This window comes from Balaenoptera acutorostrata, chromosome 11 (assembly GCF_949987535.1).
Source record: "Balaenoptera acutorostrata chromosome 11, mBalAcu1.1, whole genome shotgun sequence".
Lineage (NCBI taxonomy): Eukaryota > Metazoa > Chordata > Mammalia > Artiodactyla > Balaenopteridae > Balaenoptera > Balaenoptera acutorostrata.
Window position 1 is genome coordinate 60,457,750 of NC_080074.1, and position 23,694 is coordinate 60,481,443.

The window sequence follows — 23,694 nt, forward strand, 5'->3', positions numbered from 1 at the left end:
CGCTCCCCACGTAGGCGGGATCTGGTCCAGGCCAGCCGGGTGGCGGGAAATGTAGCGGCCGCTGCTGGCTCTGCGGGGATCCTGAGGACCGGCGGGGAGCGGGTGAGTGTCTGGGCGAGAGGGCTCTAAGCGGGTTGCGTCCCTTCGAAGCCTCGGGGGCTCTTCTGGGAGGCGCAGAGTCCCCTTTCCCGCCACCCGGTTTAAAGACAGGGGGCGGGGCGCGCGCTTTAGGTGCGCACGCGTCCCCACCCCGCGTCCAGTGTGGGAGCCACAGCGTTTCCAACTCTCCTGGGACGTCCCGTCATTTTCCCGACGCGATTCTGCACAGATAGGTCCTCGCGCAGCGGTGCGGCTGTGATGGGGAGGGGCTTGGAACCCTTAAAGTAAGACAGAAGCTTCCCGGGCATTTACCCTTCGGAACTTTCCATCCACTTCAGACCCGAAAAATATAGGTGTACAGCTTGGTGGTCAGCAGGAGCTGGGATTCACTGGTCGCTTGACTTAAATCTTGAGTTTTTATAAAATGGATTTCTCATTCCCTTCCTTCCTTTCCCTCGGGTAGAAGGCTTAAGGAGGATACAGCCTCTGCTTGGGTTTGTTAGCCGGACCATCAGCCGTTAATTAAGCTCCTTCCCTTGAGTCTCTCAATTCTTGGCCCTTCGTGCTGCCACTACATAATTACCATTATAAAAAGTCAATCTGGTCATTTCAGATTAAATTTAAAACTCCTCTTTGGCCGCCCACGGTCAAGTTTATATCCTTAGGTGGGTGTCCATGGCCTTTGGCAGTCTGACTCTGACCCTCTCAGCTGATTTTCTAAAGCTCCCTATCATTTTTTTCTATCTCATGCACTTGACTCCCAAACCTGTGGAAAGGGTGTGTCTGCATTGTGCTCTTTCATGCTTTGGTACCTGTGCTCCTGCTGTTCCCTCTACTTGAAGTTCTTGCCACTTCTCTGCCAAATGAACTTCTCTTTCAGGAGCTCAGTTGTCCCGCTGAAAACCTCTATTTCCAGCCCTCCTGGGCCAAAGTAGTCACTTCCTCCTCTGTGTCCCTGAAGTATTTTACCTCCCTCTATTATCAGTGGCACTTATACAACTGAGTAAAAGGTTACTGAGCTCCTAACATGTACTGTGCCCTGTGCTCAGTACCAGGTGGACAGAGATGAATAGAACAGAGTTCCTGCCCTTACGGAACTGGAAGGAAGAACACGTGTAAATGAGTCCTCTGCAGTTACAGGGTGACAAAGAAGTCTGCCCTGGCTTCCTTACTCCTCTCAGAACTCTCTTGAGTAAGTTTATCTACTTTCACAACTTGACACACCGCCTTACATCCTGATGCCTCCAAATCTCCAGCCCCAACCTCTCCTCCCTCAACTTCGAAACTTGTCTACTTCAGCTTAGAAAGCATGTGTTGAGCACTTATGATACCTGCCGTGGCCCGGGTTCAAGCCCTGGTTGGGGAACTGACATCCCCCAAGCTGTGTGGCAGGGCCACCAAAAGAAGAAAAAGACGCAAGCCTGCGGAGCATCATCACTTAAGGGGGAGTGGAGGAGCAGCCAATATGAGGTCAAGGAAAGGTGTTTGTTTTCTTTTGTTTTGGGGGGTTTTCCCACCCCCTAAGACGGAGGAGCTTTGAGCAACTCATAACATATGGGAATGGAGCCAGTATAAAGAGAAAATTGGAAACAAATGAGGAATGAGGAAGAAGCAATTGAGGGACGAGAAGTAATTGATCATTCACAAATGGAGGGCTTAGATTCATTTGAAATATGTATGTTTTTAGGCTTGGGTGGAGAGAATTGAGACAGTTCGTTTCTGATGATCTCAGTTGTTCTGAGAGGAAGGGACCTGAGACACCAGCTGAGAGGTGTGGGAAGCAGTGGAGTAAAGGGGCTTGAGGGTAACGGTGAAAGTTAGAAACAGCTGTTCCTTGGGAAGGAGAAGAGGGAGAGGGCCAGGAACACTGAGGATTTGCTGGGCCAGGCTGAGGACCTGTTCAGGTTGGAGACCACATTTGTTGTGTATCATTTTGCAGGATTGTTTGGTTTCCTCTAGCAGATCTGACTCTAGATTTGAATCCAGGAGTCTAGAAAGCAAATGGTTGCATTGATCTGAGGTTGGGATCTTTTGCAGAGTGAATGCAGTAAAAGGAAAAAAGATTGAGACCTTACAGAGAGTGATGTGTAGTGATACACCAGTAGGATATGTGCTCCTGCTTGTGCGACCCCAGTTTGATCATTTTGTTTTTCAGCTCAGAAATCTTCAGTTAGTCCCAGGCTTATGTTCTAAATCCTTGAATTGATAGACAAAGACCAAGTTTTCCCATAAAGCCGGTTCCAACCCTCTTTTCCATTGCTTTCCTGTTAAGACTTCTCTCTTCATAGTGGCTCCCTCTCTGGTTTTACTCTGGCAAATTCTCTGCTTAAGTTCCCCTCCTCCTCTCAGCTGCCTGAATTCTATGCAGCCTTCAAAGGCCCAGTTCTAATCACACTTTCTCTGACAAAACCTCCTTGGCTACTTTAACCTGAAAAGAGCCCTAGTTTTTCAGAATTTTTTAAAAAATATCACTTAGAGCTATTACTGACTTTCTTTTACATTGTTTCTTCTATATTAGGTGGGTTTTATTTCTGCAACTAAATTCCTTAAATTTCTTTAGCACTACAGCCACTGCACCTGCACAGCACTATCTTTTGCCTAGGAGGATCTTTGTAAGCACTTAGTGACTGACTATAGAGTCCAATAGATGGAGAGGAAATTAATATTTTGAGAATTCTTTGTGCTCAACACTCAGTAAAGTGTTTGATATCAGAGCTTCTCAAACTTTCGTGGTGAACGACCAGGGTTTTTTCCCCCCCCCAAGCTGTTGCAGACCGGTACTTTTCTTTCTTTCTTTTTTTTCTAGCTTTATTGTGATATATCACTTGAAATATAAAGTACTTTTCTAAAATAGTAGAACTAGAATAGTATTATTAGAAAAATTAAATTACTAGAGAAATAACATTAAAAAGAGACATACAGAATATAGGCATTTTTACTATTAGATTCAACAAACATCAACTGTGTCAAATTGCTATAAGATGTTCTAAATGCTTATGCTTTGTTTTTGTCCATGTCTTGATGCAGACTGCTAACAGTTTGTGGACCAGCGTCCATTGGTCCACAAATGACACTGATTTCCATGATCTCATCTGAACCACCCCCTACTTATTCTTCTCGGTGTACTGATAAGGAAACTGAGGTTCAGGTTAAGCCACATGCTCAAGATCACCAACTTAGTACTGGACAGAACTGGAATTCAAATGCCAAGCGTCATTCTGTTCATACTAGTGAATCTCAAAGCTGGTTCTTAGAGCAGGGTTGGTTTGGGACAGAGTTTTTTGCTTGGTTTTATTTTGTTTTCAAGAAATGTGTTAATTTTCTATTTTGAATTGCAAGCGTATTTAATATTTTATCCTTTATTTTCCTTTGGTTCTTGCATTTTGAGGCCTGCATTTGAGATGATTATTGCTTCATCTCAACTGCTTAGTACTTAGTTGAGTGAGAAAAGTAACTAACATCCCTTTTAAATGTCCAGATCTGCTTTGTCTAAGGTGTTTGACAGAGTTTCTCATCTGTCTATGATAAAATGTGAAAATACAACATAATGAGTTTTTTCATAAAATTAAATGTATTAAAGGACTGTACTTTATTCTGGGATTTTTGTCCTTCTTAGGTTTTTGTGGGGGTTTTTTGGTGTTTAAATACTGAAAACAATGTATAGTAATTGGGTGTTTTTTTATAACAGCTGTATTGAGATATAATTCACATACCATAAAATTCACCCTTTTAAAATGTACAATTCACAGAGATGTGCAACTGTTACTGCTATCTAATGTTAGAACATTTTTATCACCCTCAAAAGAAACCACATACGTCCCTACTAGCAGTCACTCCCCGTTGCCTCCTCTCCCCAGTCCCTGGCAACCACTAATCTACTTTCTGTCTCTCTGGATTTGCCTATTCTGGGTATTTCATATAAGTGGAATCTTACAATATGTTACCTTTTGTGTCTGGCTTCTTTCATGGAACGTAATGTTTTCAAATTTCATCTATATTATAGCGTGTATCAGTACTTCATTCCTTTTTATTGTCAAATAATATTCCATTGTGTAGATATACCACTTTTTGTTTATCCATTCATCAACTGATGGACATTGGGGTTTTCCACATTTTGGCTATTATAAATAATGCTGCTGTGAACATTGGTGTGCAGGTTTTTGTGTGGACGTGCATTTCATTTCTCTCAGATATATACCTAGGAGTGGAATTGCTAGGTACTATGGTAACTCTGTTTAACATTTTGAGGAACTGCCAAACCAACTTCCACAGCAGCTGCACCATTTTACAGTCCTACCAGCAATATACGAGGTTTGTGTGTCTGTATTTTTTTTTAATTGTCCTTAAGTTACAAAATTTAGAGTCTACCACCTTAGGTTAGTCTCCCTAAATTGAAAAAACATTAAAGACCCATCCATGAAATCCAGAAGTTGGGGAACAACTATATTACCCCAGTCAGTATTTTAAAACAAAGCAAACAGAACAAAACAAAAAACTCAAAAAAACCCTATCTAGAAGGTCATCCATTAAAAAAATGATGAGAACTAACTGCTGATTGTTGAATAAAGTTGTAGACCACCTTTGCATCTTTTTTTCCCCCCCGCCTTTGCATCTCGATTTTCCTTCAGCATAATAGTCTTGTATATGTTAAAGCAGTTCCCAATTATAGGATCATTTGGCGAGCGTTTCCTAAATACTGTGCCTGTGCCCCTTCTCCCCAGCCCCTGGAGTTTCTGAATATTTGGACAGGGCCTAAGCAGGTATCCTAAGGTGGTTTTAAAGTACAGCCTGGCTTGAGAATGACTGTTTAGGTAGTTGAGACATTGAGGGTATAATGTTAATGCTTTTACTTGCATGTTTTGTTAATTCTAAGGTAAACATTTTTTCAGGAAAAAAAAAAAAGAATTTCTTTTTTCTATTGGTTCTCTGGTAAGCCAGAATGGCTGGTTTTCCTGTTTTGCCTTTGTTCTGGGTCGAAGAGGTGGCATGGGGAGAATTATTTTCAAAGTAGAAAACTCAGGAAGGAGAATAAAGTACTCCGATTGGAACAAAGAGAAATTAAAAGCTTGTATATATCTCTTCTGTCCCTTTGTCCTGAAACAGCACTTGTGGTTTCTCCTTTTCCCTCTTTGTAGGAGGAAAGAATTTGGTGGAGGTAACTATAGTGAGCCCACGCTCACTATGACTGTAGTGAGCCCTGTGCTTAGTCATTAGCTGGGGGACTGCCCAGGAAGAGTAGGGCTGAGGTGGGTCCTGGAGGTGCTGTCAGCTAACTGCATTCTTTGCAGCTGAATGGAAAGTTCTTTCTTGAGAAATCTGAGCAGGCACTTCCATGGCTGCCACAGTATCCTTTCCCTTACTTCTCAGATAAGGAAGCTAAGACTGACTTGATGAGGAATAAATGGGCAGGTAGGCAGTGAAGCCAGGACTCTGACCCCACCATCTGACCGTTGTACTGTTCTATCTATTACACCAAGTTGCATTTAACAGTTTCTACTGAGTGTCTGTCTTATGAAAGAAATTCAGTGCATTCAGAAATGCATAAAACAACATTTAGTAGAGGAGAAAAGATGTATTCTAAGTTATTATAACGTAAAGAAGTAGTTCAGTGACGGAGGAGGAAGTCCATTTAGAGTGATATGTGCCGTCAGATCCTGTCCTGCTGTAGGCTATCAGGGAGAGCTTCATGGAGGAGTGGCATTTGAGCTGGATCTTGAAGGTCAGATAGGCTTAGAACTTTTGGAGTTAAGGGAGGTGGACCTTCCAGAAGGCGGGAGCAAGGTTTGGAGAGCGTGAGGGGGCTCTATGTCTTGGAATATGTATGTTTATGTTCCTGGGTTGGGGGGCTAGATAGCCAGACGAGGCACCTAAGGCATGGATCTAAGAAGTGGTGGGTTGGATGGGTAAGTGTGAAGTAGATAAAAGACAGATAATCAGGTTATAAGTGGTCTAGGAGAGGAAGATGAGGCCACACGGACTAGGTGAGTAGCTTCTAGATAACTGCATGAAAAGAGAGTGAACTGTAAGTTTTCTGTCCCTGGCTGATTTTTTAATAGTATGTTTCTACCAGTGAGGGCTGGAACTCCTGTTTAGAGCTCTTTTATTCCAGTTCTAATGAATAGGCCCAAGACTGCCAGCTTGCCTCACGTAAACCCAACTTGCCTGGGAGCTTTATCGTAGTCATCTGACCCATTTCTTCCTCTACCTTGCTTGTTGCTCTCTGGTTTTGTCAGCACTGCAGGGGATTAGAACCTGAAGTCTTAGGTCTCTTACATAACCTCTCCCCTTCTCACATCTGCAAGGATGCTCCTTCCCTATCTCCTTTCCTCTCCAGCTTTTATTTAGGTAGTCAGGTAACAGCAGTTACCACCTCTGTTATTTTTGCCTTTCAGGTAAAACGATGTGTTGAAAGCAGAGGTTTGAGTACTCTGCTGGGGCCAGTTTTACAAATATTGAATATTATTGAATATTAGAATTGGTCTGCTCTGTGTGTGTGTATGTGTGTATACACCAGTGGTCTGTCTGGAGAAGCTAGATGTATCTTTTTTTTTTTTTTTTTTTTTAAGCTAGATCCATCTTGGAGGAGAGTCACAGATCTCACACACTGCACCTACCTCACTGGAGCCCAGGTCTTAGGGTCTGCAAGTCCCATGAGAAAGGACAGCAAAGGCAGGTATCCCTTCAGTTTTCCTGGTCATTCTGTGTTTTACTGGCTCACTGTTGTTGGGCTGAGCGGTCAGAAAGGAGATTAGCACTGGGTAGGGGAAGGGAAGGCAGCAGCCTAGAGAAGTAGCCCAGTTACATAAATGCATGGAGATAACATCAGGCATTAAACCTTGGTCCTTTGGACATGGCCCATTTCTTATTTCCTGTGGGGGAACAGGGGTGGAGTTGGGCTAGGGGTACGTAGGGAACAGGGAAACGTGTTTTTAGAGGAAGCTGCTGCGTGCTGAGAGTGTGGCTGAATGTGACAAGGGGACGCATAGTGCATGTAGTGTGTGTGTGTGTGTGTGTGTGTGTGTGTGTGAGACTAGTGTCAGGTGCTGAAACATCCAGGATCTGTGCCTATTTGCTTATCTGATGAGGGTTTAGGGATCTTAATAAAAGGGGGTGTGCTTCAGAAAAGGAAGATGGTTCTTCTGTGGAGAGGGACAAGGAATTTAACTAGTTCCTATTTACTTCTTTTCCTCACCCATTCTGTTAGGTACTGGCCTCTACTAAGATCACCAAAATTTAAGAGTAACTTGGGGGAGGACAGTGAGGGAAATTTCTTTACATATCCCCAGGGCCTCAGAAGCCTCAGGGCTCCTGGGATATATCAGATCCTTAGTGGGATCACTGTACAGTCAGAGCTGGGTTTTCTCAGTTCTTGTGGTACAGAAGAGCTCTAACTGTGTGGGTGGAAGGTGGAGGGGGACCGGGTCCAGCAATTTTTAAATTTTTGGCCGTGCTGCGCAGCTTGTGGGATTAGTTCCCCGACCAGGGATTGAACCTGGGCCCTTAGCAGTGAAAGCGCTGAGTCCTAACCACTGGACCGCCAGGGAATTCCCCCGGCAATTTTAAGGCAGAGGGAAGCTCATTCTCCCACCTTCTCACAAGGCTGCAGAGCTTTCTCAGGGTGAAATTCTCTGAGTTGATGCCCTGTGCTAACCAGCCTTTCTTTCTACTAGGTTATCTAGACTCAAACATACTGTTTCTACAGTTTCAGACCCGATTTAGAGGATGGGATGGCTTAATTCTTAGTCTCGGAGCCTCCTGGGTAGAAGTCTTAACTTAAAGCTTTCGCTGGGACTGGGAACAGCACTTTCGGTGCTGACAAAAGTGAAGCACTTGAGGACCTTGATCAGAATACTCAGAGCATTAGGGCCCTGCCTGCTCCCCGCTCCCTTTTATGGGGAGGACCCTACATTTGTTTTGTTTTGTTTTGTTTTTTATAGATTTATTTATTTATTTGTTTATTTTTATTTTTGGTTGCATTGGGTCTTTGTTGCTGCGTGCAGGCTTTCTCTAGTTGCGGCGGGCAGGGGCTACTCTTTGTTGCGGTACGTGGGCTTCTCATTGCGGTGGCTTCTCTTGTTGAGGAGCATGGGCTGTAGAGCACAGGCTCAGTAGTTTTGATCCACAGGCTTAGTTGCTCCGCAGCATGTGGAATCTTTCCAGAACAGGGCACGAACCCATGTGCCCTGAAATGGCAGGCGGATTCTTAACCACTGAGCCACCAGGGAAGTCCCCCTACATTTGTTATCTTTCCTTGTCTCTATAGGCCTCGTCATTTCTAGCTCCCTTGGCTCCACCTGCCTTTCTTCTCTAACGGCTGGTCCACTGATGTATGGACTTGAACATGATGAATTGTGAACTTCTAGCCACATGCAGTGCTCTTGGGTACTTGGAGGGAGACACTTACCACAAGGAGCCAGATTGCTTAGGTGAGTCGCTTTTTGAGGTAACAGGTTAAAAAAAAAAAAACGCTTGAGTCTAGGTCTTTTGAATTTCTCAAGCCATGGGTATGAAAAGCACATGGGCCTGGGTAGAGCTTCTGCCAGGGTTCCATGTAAGTGTTTATTCTGTCCCTGAAGAGAGTGTGAAGGATTTGATCCGCTACTTGAGGCATGAGGATGAGACGCGAGATGTACGGCAGCAGCTGGGGGCAGCGCAAATCCTGCAGAGCGACCTCCTACCCATCCTTACCCAGCACCGCCAGGACCAGTCTCTCTTTCATGCTGTCATCAGGTTGATTCCCCAGCTTTTTTTTTTTTTTTTTTTTTAATTGAAGTGTAGTTGACTTACAATGCTATGTTAATTTCTGCTGTACAGCAAAGTGATTCAGTTATACATATATATACATTCTTTTTTATGTTTTTTCCATTACGATTTATCACAGGATATTGAATATAGTTCCCTGTGCTATACAGCAGGACCTCGTTGTTGATCCCCCAGCTTTTTAACATATACTGTGTGCCAGCCTTTGGTATTTGTGCCTGGTGAGGAAACTGAACAGCTTCTCCCTCCTTCATGGTCTCCCCAGGCTGATGGTGAACTTGACACAACCAGCCTTGCTCTGTTTTGGCAGCGTGCCCAAGGAGCCCAGCTTCCGGCACCACTTTCTGCAGGTGCTAGCGTACTTGCAGGCCTACAAAGAGGTGAGGTTTTCCTCCAGAATCCCGGGGCAGAGTTTGGGGGCTGTGGGAAAGGAGAGGGTGGGGGTACTTAAGGTCCATCCCCCTGTTTCATAGGCCTTTGCCAGTGAAAAGGCTTTTGGAGTCCTCAGTGAAACGTTGTATGAGCTGCTGCAGCTGGTGAGTCTCCACCTCACAAGATCCCAGGGGACAGTTAACGCCCTGCTCCTCCCCTGGGCAGAACCCCAGGTGGGGCGTCAGAACATGCGGGGTTTGGAGATACGGTCCCAGTCCTTGGGGGTACAAGTCCAATCCGCTGTCTCTGCTGCCTCGGGACTGCTTGAACTCTTCCTGTTCTTTCTTTTTAATCCTGATTCTTCTCTGTGCCTCTCTCGCCCCGTCAGGGTAGATGCCTCCCGCCTTCCACAGGGGGTCTTGTCCTCTAACTCTCCTTCTTCTGACCAGGGCTGGGAGGAGCGGCAGGAGGAAGACAGCTTGCTGATTGAGCGGATCCTGCTGCTGGTCAGAAATGTTCTCCATGTCCCAGCCGACCTTGATCAGGAGAAGGTGATCTTGGCTGGTCTGAGTTCTTGTGCTTGATTAGGTTGGGCTGCCCCTTTTTCGCTGTTCTGTCCTCTGACGAAACTCGGGGAGGGACCTTCGTCAAGGAATAAGGTGGAAAACCTCAAGGCAGGGCAGTAGAACTGACTGATCTCCCCTTTTCCCCTCACCGCTTACCGCTCAGAGGATCGATGATGACGCCAGTGTCCACGACCGGCTTCTCTGGGCGATTCACCTCAGTGGCCTGGACGACCTGCTCCTCTTCCTGGCCAGCGCAACTGCGGAGCATCAGTGGAGCCTCCATGTGCTGGAGATCATCTCCCTTATGTTTCGTGACCAGGTGAGACACTCACCTGTTGCCTCAATCCCTTCCCTCATGTCCGTTTCTGCTGTGCGGCCAGAATTGCTCTTGTATCATGACTGAAATACCTGGGGAAGGCAGGTGCCAGGTGGAATAGCCATGTCTTAAGTACAGGGTCCCATCAACAGTCCTATTTTGTTCACTCTTTCTGTCCCCACTAGGAGTGAACTCAGAATAGGGAATGACTGTCCTTCTGACTCTTCCCTCCTTGTTCTAAATCTAGAACCCTGAGCAGCTGGCAGGAGTAGGGCAGGGACGCTTAGCTCAGGAGCGGAGGACAGCTGTGGCAGAACTGGAGGTGTTGCGCCAGCGAGAGATGGCAGAAAAGAAGACTCGAGCCCTGCAGCGAGGCAACAGGTGAGTGGTGGAGAGCTGCTCTACCCATGTTCCTGTTCCTGCACTACGGAATGCTAGGGCTTGGGCCAAATGCTAAGGCAGTGGTGACCAAAGAGCACTTTGCAGTTACAACATGCTCTGATGTGCTGCTGAAAAAGAATGGGGATGGAGCTTCCAGAGAATTGAGGAATCACCCTGGACTTTTTTTTCTCTGCAGGCATTCTCGATTTGGGGGCTCCTACATTGTCCAGGGCTTGAAATCCATTGGGGAGAGGGACCTCATCTTTCACAAAGGTCTCCACAATGTGAGTATGCTACCATCAGGGGTGGGAACATTGTGGAGTGGGGGGCCTTTATCTCTCTGGAGGTAAAGCTTCTCTGTTCTTGGGCTTAGAAAGTTGGAGACCTAGGAGAAAAAGAGCTTTTGGCATTGTCTTTACCTGCATATTCACTTAGTACCAGAGGGAGAGCACCTTCTACAAGTTTCTTCTGAGAAAACTGTAGTACCAAGGATGTGTAAAGAGCTGCCGGGGAGGGAGGTGGTTAGGAGTAATTCTAATTCCCTCAACCTACATCCCCAGCTCCAAAACTACACTTCAGATTTGGGAAAGCAGCCCCGACGGGTACCTAAACGTCGCCAGGCTGCCCGGGAGCTGTCCGTTCAGCGCCGCTCTGCCCTCAACGTGAGACTCTTTCTCAGAGACTTCTGCTCTGAGTTCCTGGAGAACTGTTACAACCGGCTCATGGGCTCGGTGAAGGTGAGAGCCTAGGAAAGTTGGAGTAGAGAGGTGATTGGGGCAGCGGTGGGTAAGAAGGGCAAGCTGGGGAGGAACCCATGGAAAGCTGACCATGGAGAGTGGACTAGTAGGTGAGACGGATGTAGGGTGCGCCTGAGACATGGTGATGAAGTCAGGAGGGAGGGGGTTATTGATACGACAAAAAAAGCTGTAGAGATTGCCGCAGAGGAAGGGGAAGGGAATGTGGAGAGAATGAGAGAGGGATGGAAATTTGGGTCCTAGAATATTGTTACAGTGGTGTCCAGGGTCCACCTGGTCATCATAGGACAGGAGGCAGTTGGAAGCCCTGAGGTCATGAAGTGGTCTGTTTTTCCTGGACATCAGGACCACCTGCTTCGGGAGAAGGCTCAGCAGCACGATGAGACCTACTACATGTGGGCTTTGGCTTTCTTCATGGCCTTCAACCGAGCTGCCTCCTTCCGGCCAGGCCTGGTTTCTGAGACCCTCAGTGTCCGCACCTTCCACTTCATTGAGCAGAACCTCACCAAGTACTATGAGATGATGCTGACCGACCGCAAGGAAGCCACCTCCTGGGCACGCCGGTGAGCAGGAGGAGAATTGGGGTCAGAGTGGACATCTTGGCCTGGCTGGGAATCTGAATGCCTGAATTCTGGATGGTACTTTCTGTCCTGTTTCAGGCTTCAGGTGGTCAGCTGGGGAGCAAGGACTGGCTGGGTCATTCCGTTTTTGATGGAACTATTTTGGCGGGTGAGGGTGCAAAGGGTGATACTGTTTCCATGAACCAAGGTCCTAAGCTGTCCTGCATTTTACCTCTTTCCCTCTCACAGGATGCACCTGGCTCTGAAGGCCTATCAGGAGCTGCTGGCCACAGTGAATGAGATGAATGTGTCCCCAGACGAGGCTGTGAGGGAGAGCAGCCGCATCATCCAGAGTGAGGCCTGGCTTGGTCTCTGATCCCGCCTTCCCTGCCTCTTGATCCGAAACTCACTCTTCCCAGACCCAGCTTCACCCGTCTCTCCTCTCCCCAAGCTTTCCAGATCAGTCCTTCCATTCCTTTCTCTTCCCTGTTTCTAGACAACATTTTCTATGTGATGGAGTACCGAGAGCTCTTCCTGGCACTCTTTCGAAAGTTTGATGAGAGATGCCAGCCCCGCTCTTTCCTTCGTGACCTGGTGGAAACCACCCACCTCTTCCTCAAGATGTTGGAGCGGTTCTGTCGGAGCCGTGGGAACATGATGGTGCAGGTACTGGGCAGCCCAGGGTGTAGAAAGAGCTGGGGGGAAAGGGTGGGAGACAGAAAGGACAGGGGCCTCTTTCTCCTCACATTTTCTGTAGCTCAAGCTGGTCTGTTAGAACTACTCTGAACTAAGGGCAAGAGTTTTATTGGTGTTGCCAATGTGGTTCTGCCTTGTGAGTCTCCTCTCATTAGGTTGATCCCTGATCTACCATAAGTATCTTAATTCATTCAGGAAACATTTATTAAACGCCTGCTCTGTGCTAAGCACATAGACTCTGGGGGTTCATAATTTTATTTTATTTACTTATTTTTTTTTAAGATTTTTTTCTTTGATGTGGACCATTTTTAAAGTCTTTATTGAATGTGTTACAATATTGCTTCTGTTTTATGTCTGTTGGGGTTTTTTTTTTTTTTTTGGCCACATGGCATGTGGGATCTTAGCTCCCCGACTCGGGATGGAACCCACACCCCCTGCATTGGAAGGCGAAGTCTCAACCACTGGACTGCCAGGGAAGTCCCAGGGGGTTAATAATTTTAGAATTTAGTAATTATGCTGTGCTATTTCCTGGTTATACTTCAGAAGCACTGTAATGAGATAGAAAGGGCCTTACATTAAAAGTCAGAGGTCTGGGGACTTCCCTGGTGGTCCAGTTGTTAAGCCTCTGAACTTTCACTGCAGGGGTCCAGGTTCGATCCCTAGTCAGGGAACTAAGATCTCACATGCCGCATGGTGCGGCCAAAAAAAAAAAAAAAAAAAAAAGTCAAAGGTCTGGGATCTCATCCTGTATTAGTTACTGTTAGAATAACTTAAGCTGCTTGTGTGAGTCCTGGTTTTTAAAGTTGGTTGTAACATCTACCCATGAGCCTGAAATGATATAATAAATGAAAAGTCTGGGACAAGAAGAAAACCTCAAGGAATTTCTATCCTGGAGACACAAGGACTCTGCTTTGTAAAAATTTTCCTATAATTCTGTTTGCTATAGGTTAAAACTCGGTCAGAACTGGACTTGAAAGGGGCTGTAGTACCAATGAGACTTTTCTAAAAGGTCTATTTACACTCGGAGCTCTGTTGTATTAGCAGTACTAACAGGTGCTATCATTTATCGAGCGTTTACTACGTCTCAGACGTTGTGCTAAGGTTTCCCTATAATCCTCACAATAGCACTAGGACACATACGCAGAGTGGTTAAGCAACTTGTCCAAGGTCTTGCTGGTATATGGCTAGCGTCAATACTTAAATCCTGGTCTGCTGGAATCCAAACTCATGCTCCTGACCTTTAGTGTGTTTGTAAGTTCCTTGAATAAAGCATGAACCTCATTAAGGGCCTCACAGGCCCTCCTATTTGCCCACAGCGAAGACTGGTTCACAGCCATGACTTGGGGGAGCGGGGTCGGGGTATTGACTCTCATTCTCCTGCTTTTCAGGAGAAAAAATTGTAGTTTACATTTGCAGAGTGCTTTGCATTTTATAAAGCCTTTTCATATAGAATTTTTTATCCTCAGAGCAAATTTGCTCATTCTCTAGGCTTCTGTTTAAGGTATCACTGCCGCAAGAAACGAGTCACGTGCTGTTCCTGGGTTTTGCTATGGCGTTTTATGCTCAGCCATGTTCTAGGTCTTATCCAGGCTGTAGTGTCATTTACCTGTCTACTTACCTGTCTCCCCCACTAGGCCACAAGCGCCTCAAGGGCAAGGAAATGTGCTCTTCACTGCTGCTTCCCCATTGCCATTGAGTAGCACATAGTGGTCACTCTGTGAATGTCTAATTAATTCAGACATCTAATTAATTAGTTAATAGAGGACATTGATGGGGAAAAGGCCTCCCTAGCTCTCGTGCCATCCTAACACAGTTCCTTCTCTGTAGAACAAACGAAAGAAGAGAAAGAAGAAAAAGAAGGTCCTAGATCAGTCCGTAGCTTCTGGTAATGTCCCCTACAGCCCAGAGGAACTGGAGTCTGTGTGGCCCTCCCTGGCCGAGCAGCTACAGTGCTGTGCCCAGGTAAGTAGTTGCAGAAACTCTCTCTTTCTTTTTTTTTTTTTTTAATACATTTATTTATTTATTTTTGGCTGCGTTAGGTCTCCATGGCTGCGCACAGGCTTTCTCTAGTTGCAGCAAGCGGTGGCTACTCTTCATTGCTGTGCACGGGCTTCTCATTGCGGTGGCTTCTCTTATTGTAGAGCACGGGCTCTAGGTGCATGGGCTTCAGTAGTTGTGGCGCACGGGCTCAGTAGTTGTGGCTTGTGGGCTTTAGAGTGCAGGCTCAGTAGTTGTGGCGCACGGGGTTAGTTGCTCTGTGGCATGTGGGATCTTCCCGGGCCAGGGCTCGAAGCCGTGTCCCCTGCATTGGCAGGTGGATTCTTAACCACTGTGCCACCAGGGAAGTCCTACTCTCTGTTTCTTGAGGGTAGTGCTCTGGGCAGGCTCTCTGGGTCTCCCCTGCCCCAACTGTTACCAAAGCTTTAATAATCCCTCTCTAGGATCCTGAGCTCAGTTTGGACTCCATGGTTCCCTTTGATGCGGCCTCAGAGGTGCCCGTGGAAGAACAGCGGGCAGAAGCCATGGTGCGGATCCAAGACTGTCTCCTGGCTGGCCAGGCCCCACAGGCCCTGACCCTTCTTAGGTCTGCCCGGTAAGAGTCCTGCCTACCCATCCTTCCACATCCAGCCCCTGGGCTTTTGGGGGCAGGGAGTGGCTTTCACTGTGGCACAGGGTTCTCAGTCTTCAAGAGAGAAGTCCCCTCAGAAGCGCTGGGGCTCTGTACAGGGTACTGAGTCCTGGGGAGTTTTGGTTGGTTTATTGGGAGGTTTATTATTTGTTTTTGTTTCATTTTTGAGAAATATTAGCACAGTTAGTTGGGGAAAAAAAAATAAAGTTAATTCTATGAGCCAAAGATAGCCATCATTAACATTTTGATGAGTTATCTTCCAGAGTTTTCCCCTCTGTGTTACATATAGACATATCATATACACCTTCTTTTACAAGATCGAAATATTGCAATACTGATTTATAGTATTTTTTTCACTTCTCAATATATTGTGAGCATCATTTCTTTTTTTTTTTTCAAATATTTATTTATTTATTCTGGCTGCACCGGGTCTTAGGTGAGGCACGTGGGATCTTTGCTGCGGCATGCTGGATCTTTTAGTTGCAGCATGCAGACTCTTAGTTGCGGCATGTGAACTCTTAGTTGCAGGAGGCATGCGGGATCTAGTTCCCCAACCAGGTATTGAACCCAGGCTCCCTGCATTGGGAGCGTGGAGCCTTAGCCACTGGACCACCAGGGAAGTCCCGTGAGCATCATTTCTCATCAGATATATTTCTGCAATTATTAATGGCTTTAAAAAACCATTGTGAGAGCAGCGAAAAATAAATAGATAAATAAATAAATAAATTTATAAAAACAAAAAACACCATTGTGTGAATATGTACATTTGTTCAACATTTGTTCAAATGTCACGCATTTGCATTATTTGCCTTTTCTTCCTATATGATTTTCTTTGCAGTGTGGCTTATGAGGGAAAATTTCCCTAGAGTCTTTGTTTCATCTTTGAAATAACAGTCTGCATCCTCTTTCCAGCTGGAAAATAAAATAAGTCTAAATTCCTTCTCCCACTTCAAATTATAACTGAGATATTCCCTCTGGTGAAAGCCTTTTTTCTCTCTGTGCTCCAGGGAGGTCTGGCCAGAAGGAGATGTGTTTGGCTCTCAGAACATTTCCCCAGAGGAGGAGATTCAGCTGCTGAAGCAAATCTTCTGGGCCCCGCTTCCCCGTGAGTCTCCATTTCCTTCTCACCTCTCTCCTTCTAGCTCTTCTCTAGCGCCAGCGTCACAGACACCCAGTAATCCTCAGTCTTTCTATAGGGCAGCAGGGGCCAGAGGAACAGGGGGCAGAGGAAGAAGATGAAGAAGAGGAGGAGGAGGAAGAGTTGCACGTGGTCGAGGTGTTGGAGAAAGAATTTAACTTTCTGGACTACCTGAAACGGTGCGGGCCGGGGGACGGAATTGGTGTCAGGGTAGAGACCGTGGGGCTGTGAGGACAACCACACGTCCTCACGCTGACATCCTCTCGCTCCCTGTCTTGGTGCAGCTTTGCAAACTCAACTGTCATCCAAGCCTACGTGCTGCTGCTGCGGAGCTACAAGCAAAATAGCGCCCACACCAACCACTGTGTCGTCAAGATGCTGCACCGGCTGGCCTATGATCTCAAAATGGAAGCCCTGCTTTTCCAGCTTTCCCTCTTCTGCCTTTTCAATCGTCTGCTTAGCGACCCTGCTGCTGGGGCCTACAAAGTAAGGAGATACAAAAGAATGAGGTTCTAGAAGTGTAGGGGAGTCCTGGGGTAAAAGGATAGGGGATAAAGTGCCCTGAGCTGTGTCAAGGCTGAGCGATGAGAGAATGGTGAGGAAGTAGACAGGCAGGTTGAGGGAGCTGCAAGGGGAAGGATAGAAGAGGCTGAGCGAGGAGGGGGCAGCTGGGAACAGGCCTAGAAAAAATACCTAAAGGCCCATGTTTATGTACATTTAGGCCACAGGCCTCACAGCAGTCTCCCTCTCCCACAGGAGCTAGTGACTTTTGCCAGATACATCCTGGGCAAGTTCTTTGCATTGGCCGCGGTCAACCAAAAAGCCTTTGTGGAGCTGCTGTTCTGGAAGAACACAGCTGTGGTTCGAGAGATGACTGAGGGCTATGGCTCCCTGGATGGCGGGTGAGCTTGAGGATGGGGAAGGCTTGGCGGTGGGGAAGGGGTGACACAGTCACAGAGTGTCAGAGCTGGAAGAGCTTGCAGATCAGTTGGTGTAACCTTTCTTTCCCTTTCGTAGGTGAGAAAACAAGCCCTGAAGGTGAAATGCTTTACCTGAGGTCACCTGAGAGAGGAACTGGGATTGAGCCTAAGTCTCCTGTCTACTCTAGTTTCCTTCTTCACCAGCGTTCGGGGGGGCAGTCAGAGTGGGGTGGCCCCCCAGAGAGAGTCTATATGTGCCTTATCCCAAGATGTGCTGGGAAGCCATAAGGATGCATAGAAATATTTGTCCTCTTTCCCTGAGTATCTCAGCTCCTCTCCTTTCACTCTTCTCTCTCTTTCCCATAATACTCTCAGCCCCTGCAGTGTCAGGTTCCATGGGCCCAACCTGGAAAATCTTAGTTTGACTTTTGGGTTCTTAAGTGGAAGGAGAGTAAGAGGAAGAAAGCACACCTTAGGCCTCTGCTAGCTGGCTCCTTTGCGGTACCTGCATTGCCCTTATTCTTTTTAGAAGAGAAGACCTTTGGTCTCCTCTTTTTGAGCCAACAATCTACATGCTCCCCTTCTCCTTTCCCCATTTAGATCTTCTAGTCGCAGATGCCCTGTGTGGAGCCCAGAGGAGGAGGCCCAGCTTCAGGAACTGTACCTTGCCCATAAGGATGTGGAAGGTATGAGGCCTTGAGGTCTGAAGAGCATGAGGAGGGCAGCCTGAGCTCCAGGACCCCTCTTCACTGCCTCACTCCTCCTCCACCTCAGGTCAGGATGTGGTGGACACCATCTTGGCACACCTGAAAACTGCTCCTCGGACACGCAAGCAGGTCATCCACCATCTGGTACAGCTGGGACTGGCTGACAGCGTCAAGGACTTCCAGAGGTAGAGGCACACGCTCTGGAGGGAATTGAGGTGGGGAATCCACTCTTCACTCCCTGAGCTCCCCCTTCCACTGACACCCCCCTGAACAGGAAAGGAACCCAGATTGTACTGTGGACGGAAGATCAGGAGCTGGAGCTGCAGCGGCTTTTTGAGGAGTTCCAGGACTCTGATGGTAAGTGAGGTGGAAGCTCAGGGAACCTCTGAAATGAGAGCCAAGCTCTCAATTTCTTTTCCTGCTGCTTCCTGTTCCCAAGGAAGGCTTATCCTCTCCATCCTGTCCACTTGCTCTGTTTGTGGTGTCGTTTTTGTTTGTTTGTTTTTAAATATATATATTTTTTCTTTTTTATTATATAAGTTACAGGTATACAATATAGTGATTCACTATAGTCACTAATTTTTAAAGGTTATACTCCATTTATCGTTGTTATAAAATATTGGCTATATTCCCCGTATTGTACAATGTATCCTTGTAGCTTATTTTATACCTAATAGTTTGCACCTCTTAATCCCCTACCCTTATCTTTCCCCTCCCCCTTCCCTCTCCCCACTGGTAATCACTAGTTTGTTCTCTATATCTGTGATTCTGCTTCTTTTTTGTTATATTCATTCATTAGTTTTATTTTTTAGATTCAACATATAAGTGATGTATAATATTTCTCTTTCTCTGTCTTATTTCACTTAGCATAATGCCCTCCAACTCCATCCATATTGCTGCAAATGGCAAAAATTCATTCTTTTTTATGGCCGAGTAGTATTCCTTTGTGTGTGTGTGTGTGTGTGTGTGTGTGTGTGTGTGTGTGTGTGTGTGTGTGTGTGTACCACATCTTCTTTATCCATTCATCTGTTGATGGACACTTAGGTTGCTTTTATACCTTGGCAATTGTAAATAATGCTGCCATGAACATTGGGGTGCATGTATCTTTTCAAGTTAGTGTTTCTGTTTATTTTTTTGGATATATACCCAGGAGTGGAATTGCTGGGTCATATAGTAATTCTATTTTTAGTTTTTTGAGAGACCCCCATACTGTTTTTTGTGGTGTCATTTTTGAGTGAATTGAGCTAGCCTCTTTCCAAAGACCTCTGTTTCCTTTACTAATCCCTTTCCCCTGTTGCTCTTAGGCATTCACACTTTCTTTCTCTATAGATGTGCTGGGTAATATCATGAAGAACATCACAGCCAAACGCTCACGGGCCCGAATAGTGGATAAACTGCTGGCTCTGGGGCTGGTGGCTGAGCGGCGGGAGCTGTACAAGAAACGCCGGAAGAAGTTGGCGCCCTCAAGCTTGGTAACAGTCTTACCCTGGCTCTGCCAGCTGGACCTGCCCCCCCTGAAGTGCTCCTTAGAAGTAGCCCACCCAGGTTCTTCCTGTCTCAGGCTCTTCTGAGTAGATCCCCCCAGTGGGGTGGCCAGGAACCAGAGGACTCCACTCAGTTCTTCATCTTGTCCCCTTTTGTTCATTACCCACCCCAATGAATTTTAGCCTAATGAAGAGGAGTCCTTGAACGATTTTTGCCAGGAAGATCTAGAAGAAGAGGAAAACCTGCCAGAGGAAGAGAGTGAAGAGGATGAAGAGAAAGAGGAGGGCTCAGAAGCAGAACAAACCCACAGTGGCTCCGTCCTTTCAACTCAAAACCTTGGGCAAAACCTGCATCAGGAAGGTGAGGGCCCAGTTGGGAGAGATGTCTCAGGTGGTGGGGTTGGTTGTATGGGCCAGTTATAAGCTTTCCACCTTCCCTTAGGCTTTTCTGCTCCCCTCCTGTGGCTCCAGAACTGCCTCATTCGAGCAGCGGAAGATCGGGAGGAGGTTGGTGAGTGGATAAATGACGGTTTCAGGAGGATGGGGGTCTGGAGGCTGCTGGAGATCTGGTCGTGGGATGGAGGGCCAGTTCTTTCTTCACATCTTCACCATGTGACCATTGACCCTGTCCTAGGCTGCTCTCAGGCAGTTCCACTGGTGCCACTGACAGAAGAAAATGAGGAAGCAATGGAAAATGAACAGTTTCAGCAGCTGTTGCAAAAGCTAAGGGTTCGGCCTCCTGCCTCTGGGCAGGTAAATACACCAGTTACAGCATCAGCCAAGGGTGTTGGTGCTACTTTAAGATACATCCCCTCCTCCTCATTTCCTGTCACCTCTGACTGTGACTCCTGCAGCAGCTGTCCTGCTAATCTCTCCAATCTTCCCTTCTCCTAAGTCCATCTTCCACACTGCCCCCGAGTTATCTTTCTAAAATACAGTTTTGATTATATCACTCCCCTGATCAGAGCACTTGATGGTTCCCCACTGTTTGCAGGACAAAGTCCACAGCCTCCCAGTGGTGTCTGTGGCCTTGGCCAGCCATTGCAGCCTCACAGCCACGTCACCACACACCTACCTGACACTACAGTCATCCGGGGCTACTTTCCATCCTCCAAACAGTAGGCTTTTTCATACCCCCAAACAGTTGATCATGCCAGTCCCCCTACTGGAAGGCTCCAACCTCATACACAAGGTGGCAGATCACCCATCTTCCTGATGAACACTCCATCCAACCTTGAAGAGTTAGTTCAGTTGTCACTTCCTCAGAGAAGCAGTCTCTATCCCTCCTTCAACCCCCCCACCCCAACACCAAAATTCACAGATATTCAAGTCTGTCATATAAAATGGCATAGTATTTGCGTATAACCTATGCACATCGTCTCTAGATTAATTGTAATACCTAATACAATGTAAATGCTATGTAAATAGTTGACAATGTGCAGCAAATCCAAGTTTTGCTTTTTGGAACTTTCTGGAATTTTTCATTTTTTTTTCCCCAATGTTTTTGATCTGCAGTTGGTTGAATCCATGTATGTGAAACCCTCGGACACGGAGGGGCAACTGTAATCATTTTGGTGGCTGTGATTTGTTCATTCCCTTAATATAGCCCCAGTCCTGTGGTGTTACAGTACATTGGTTCTTTCTCTCATTAGATTGTGAGTTCCTTGAGAGCAAGGATCATATCTGACTCACCTTTAGATCCCCAGGATCCATTCATTTACTTATGTAGTTAACAACTGTATTTACTGGGAACCTCCTGGTGTATCAGGCACTGTGTTAGACATTGGGCACATACTAGATAAATAAGCAATAAGTAGAGTTCACAACCCTGTGGAGCTTCACCAATGTAGGCTCATATTTATTCAATGAATAATATCAAAATCTGGCGCACTAGAGGCTGGCTGCTCCTTTCCCACTACTCTCATTTTCGACTTCTTTGCCCCTGTAGGAAACCTTCTGGCGAATTCCAGCCAAGCTGAGTCCCACCCAGCTCCGGAGGATGGCAGCTTCTTTGAGCCAACCAGAGGAGGAGGAAAAGCTTCAGCCAGGATTAGAACCTAAGGTCCCTGGAGAGCAAGGCCCTGAGGAGGAGCACCAACAGGAAGAGGCGCACCAACAGGAGGAGGAGCGCCAAAAGGAGCATCGAGCACATGCCCCGAGGGCCCTCCTGTCAGCCCGGAAAAAGAAAGCAGGCCTGGTGTCCCCAGAGGGTAATACCAGGACCACTTATCTATTGAGTACTATTGAGTACTTACGCAGCCGTGTGATCAAGAGGGCTGATAGGGTATTTGAGACTATGAGGACCTAGTTCCCTAATTTTATGCCTCTCGTGGTCGTTTCAGAGGAAGGGACTGATGGTGGGAAAGAGCAGCTGAAAGTGGCACCCAAGAAGCGACAGCTGCTGGACAGCGATGAGGAAAAGGAGGAAGATGAGGGCGGGAGCAAAGGTAGGGGGGTCTGGTCGGGATCTGCCTTTTCTTCTAACCTCTAGCACTCTTCCCTCCAGTCCTGAAGGTAAATGCTACCATCCTCCTTCCCCCTTAACAAATTTAGATATCCTGTCTTCTCACCCCTGTCATTCCCGTAGCACCAGAGTTGGGAGCTCCAGGAATCCGGAAGAAGAAGCGGTTTCAGATTGAGGATGACGATGAGAGCGACTGAAGAGCCAGATGCCTAGGGGCAGAGATAGACCCATTTTTAAGTGGTGAATTTAAATCTGAGTTTGGAGGGACATACAGGGCCTGGAAACTCCTCTTACTGGACAGAAGCTGTGGAGCCCTCGGCTTCTGCATGGATTTAGGGTCCAGGAAATCCAGGCAACAGTGTTGGCCTCCTGTTCAGTCACTTCTTGCTTCTCCCACTTTTATCAGTGTGCCTCAGTAGCTCTCTGGAGACTTATTCCTCTTCTTCTTTGGTTAATAGCACACCCTGGCAAAGGAGAGGAGTGAGTGAAATATAGAAGGCACCTTAGACCCCTCTTACTGGTCTGTTCCTTTTGCCTTTCTGCTGGAGGTGGGTCACAGCACTAGATGGGGAGTTTTGTGACATGATGAGTGGGGATGTTGCACCATTTTTAAAAGGCATTAGACACGCCCATCCTCATTTTCTTTCCTATGATCACCCCCTGAACACCAGATTGAGCCCAGTTCCTAATGTTGAAATAGGGTTGGGATGCAGTACTCGTCAGATGATGAACGTGTTTGGTTGGTGTTTGGCATTGAATTAAACATGTAAAATTAAAAGTTGCCAATGTTGATCTGACTTGCCAATCTGTCTAAATACTTCAACCCTCCACCTGCTACGTTCGTGTAAGAACTTTTAACTATTAGGGTTAAAAGAGATTATCAGCCTTCCCTTTTCTCTTGCTTTCCCTACGCAAGACACAGAAAAACATTCACACCTCAAGATCCTTTGTCTAGGATAAATCTTTAGGGTAAAAAGAGTATGCATCAGAACAGGTACATGAAAAGATGCTCAATGTCGTTAATCAGAGAAGTGCAAATCAAAACCACAATGAGATATCACCTGATACCTGTCAATGGCTGTCATCAAAAGGAACACATATAACAAATGTTAGTGAGGATATGGACAAAAGGGAACCCTTGTACACTGTTGGTAGGAACATACATTGGTGTAGCCACTGTGGAAAACAGTATGGAGGTTCTTCAAAAAAAAACTAAAGATAAAACTACCATATGACCAAGCAATTCCACTCCTGGGTATATATCTGCAAAACATGAAAACACTAATTCACAAAGATACATGCACAACAGTGTTCATAGCAGCATTATTTACCATAGCCAAGATACGGAAGCAGCCTAAGTGTCCATCAATACATCATCAATGGATAAAGAAGATGTGGTATATATGTAATGGAATATTACTTAGCCATAAAGAGGAATGAAATTTTGCCATTTGCAATAACATGGATGGACTTGGAGGGTATTATGCTTAGTGAAATAAGTCAAACAGAGAAAGACAAAAACTATATGATATCACATATATGTGGAATCTGAAAAGTACAATTAACTGGTGAATATAACAAAAAAGAAACAGACTCAGATATAGAGGACAAACTAGTGGTTTCCAGTTGGGAGAAGGAAGGGGTGGGGGGCAATACAGGGGCAGGTTAAGAGGTACAAGCTACTATGTATAAAATAAATAAGCTACAAGGATATATTGTACAGCACAGAGAATATAGTCAATATTTTATAGTAACTATAAATGGAGTATAACCTTTAAAAATTGTGAATCACTATGTTGTATATCTTATATTGTACATCAAGTATACCTCAGTTTTGTTTACTAATT

The 23,694-nt window shown here is 46.2% G+C and overlaps 1 protein-coding gene across 1 annotated transcript; it reads left to right on the top strand.

The window, feature by feature from the left end:
• On the top strand, positions 1-22,644 carry TIMELESS (timeless circadian regulator). The gene is made up of 30 exons (XM_057557519.1): positions 1-102; positions 6,670-6,768; positions 8,363-8,525; positions 8,676-8,829; positions 9,125-9,239; positions 9,333-9,395; positions 9,681-9,782; positions 9,961-10,116; positions 10,361-10,494; positions 10,691-10,778; positions 11,055-11,231; positions 11,595-11,812; positions 12,059-12,162; positions 12,306-12,475; positions 14,333-14,467; positions 14,947-15,098; positions 16,142-16,239; positions 16,331-16,451; positions 16,557-16,758; positions 17,029-17,174; positions 17,793-17,878; positions 17,967-18,084; positions 18,174-18,256; positions 19,229-19,371; positions 19,567-19,744; positions 19,826-19,894; positions 20,018-20,136; positions 21,332-21,593; positions 21,726-21,830; positions 21,971-22,644. The coding sequence occupies exons 3-30, from the start codon at positions 8,429-8,431 to the stop codon at positions 22,042-22,044; spliced, it is 3,669 nt and encodes a 1,222-aa protein (XP_057413502.1). The 5' UTR covers positions 1-102; positions 6,670-6,768; positions 8,363-8,428; the 3' UTR covers positions 22,045-22,644.
• The last annotated feature ends 1,050 nt before the right edge of the window (positions 22,645-23,694 follow it).

Excerpts from the sequence above, each read along its gene's own strand:
- TIMELESS (XM_057557519.1), top strand. The coding sequence starts at position 8,429 with ATGGACTTGAACATGATGAATTGTGAACTTCTAGCCACATGCAGTGCT. Across the intron at positions 16,240-16,330 it reads CTTCTGGGCCCCGCTTCCCC|GGCAGCAGGGGCCAGAGGAA; the intron begins GTGAGTCTCCAT and ends GTCTTTCTATAG. Across the intron at positions 19,895-20,017 it reads GGAAGATCGGGAGGAGGTTG|GCTGCTCTCAGGCAGTTCCA; the intron begins GTGAGTGGATAA and ends ACCCTGTCCTAG.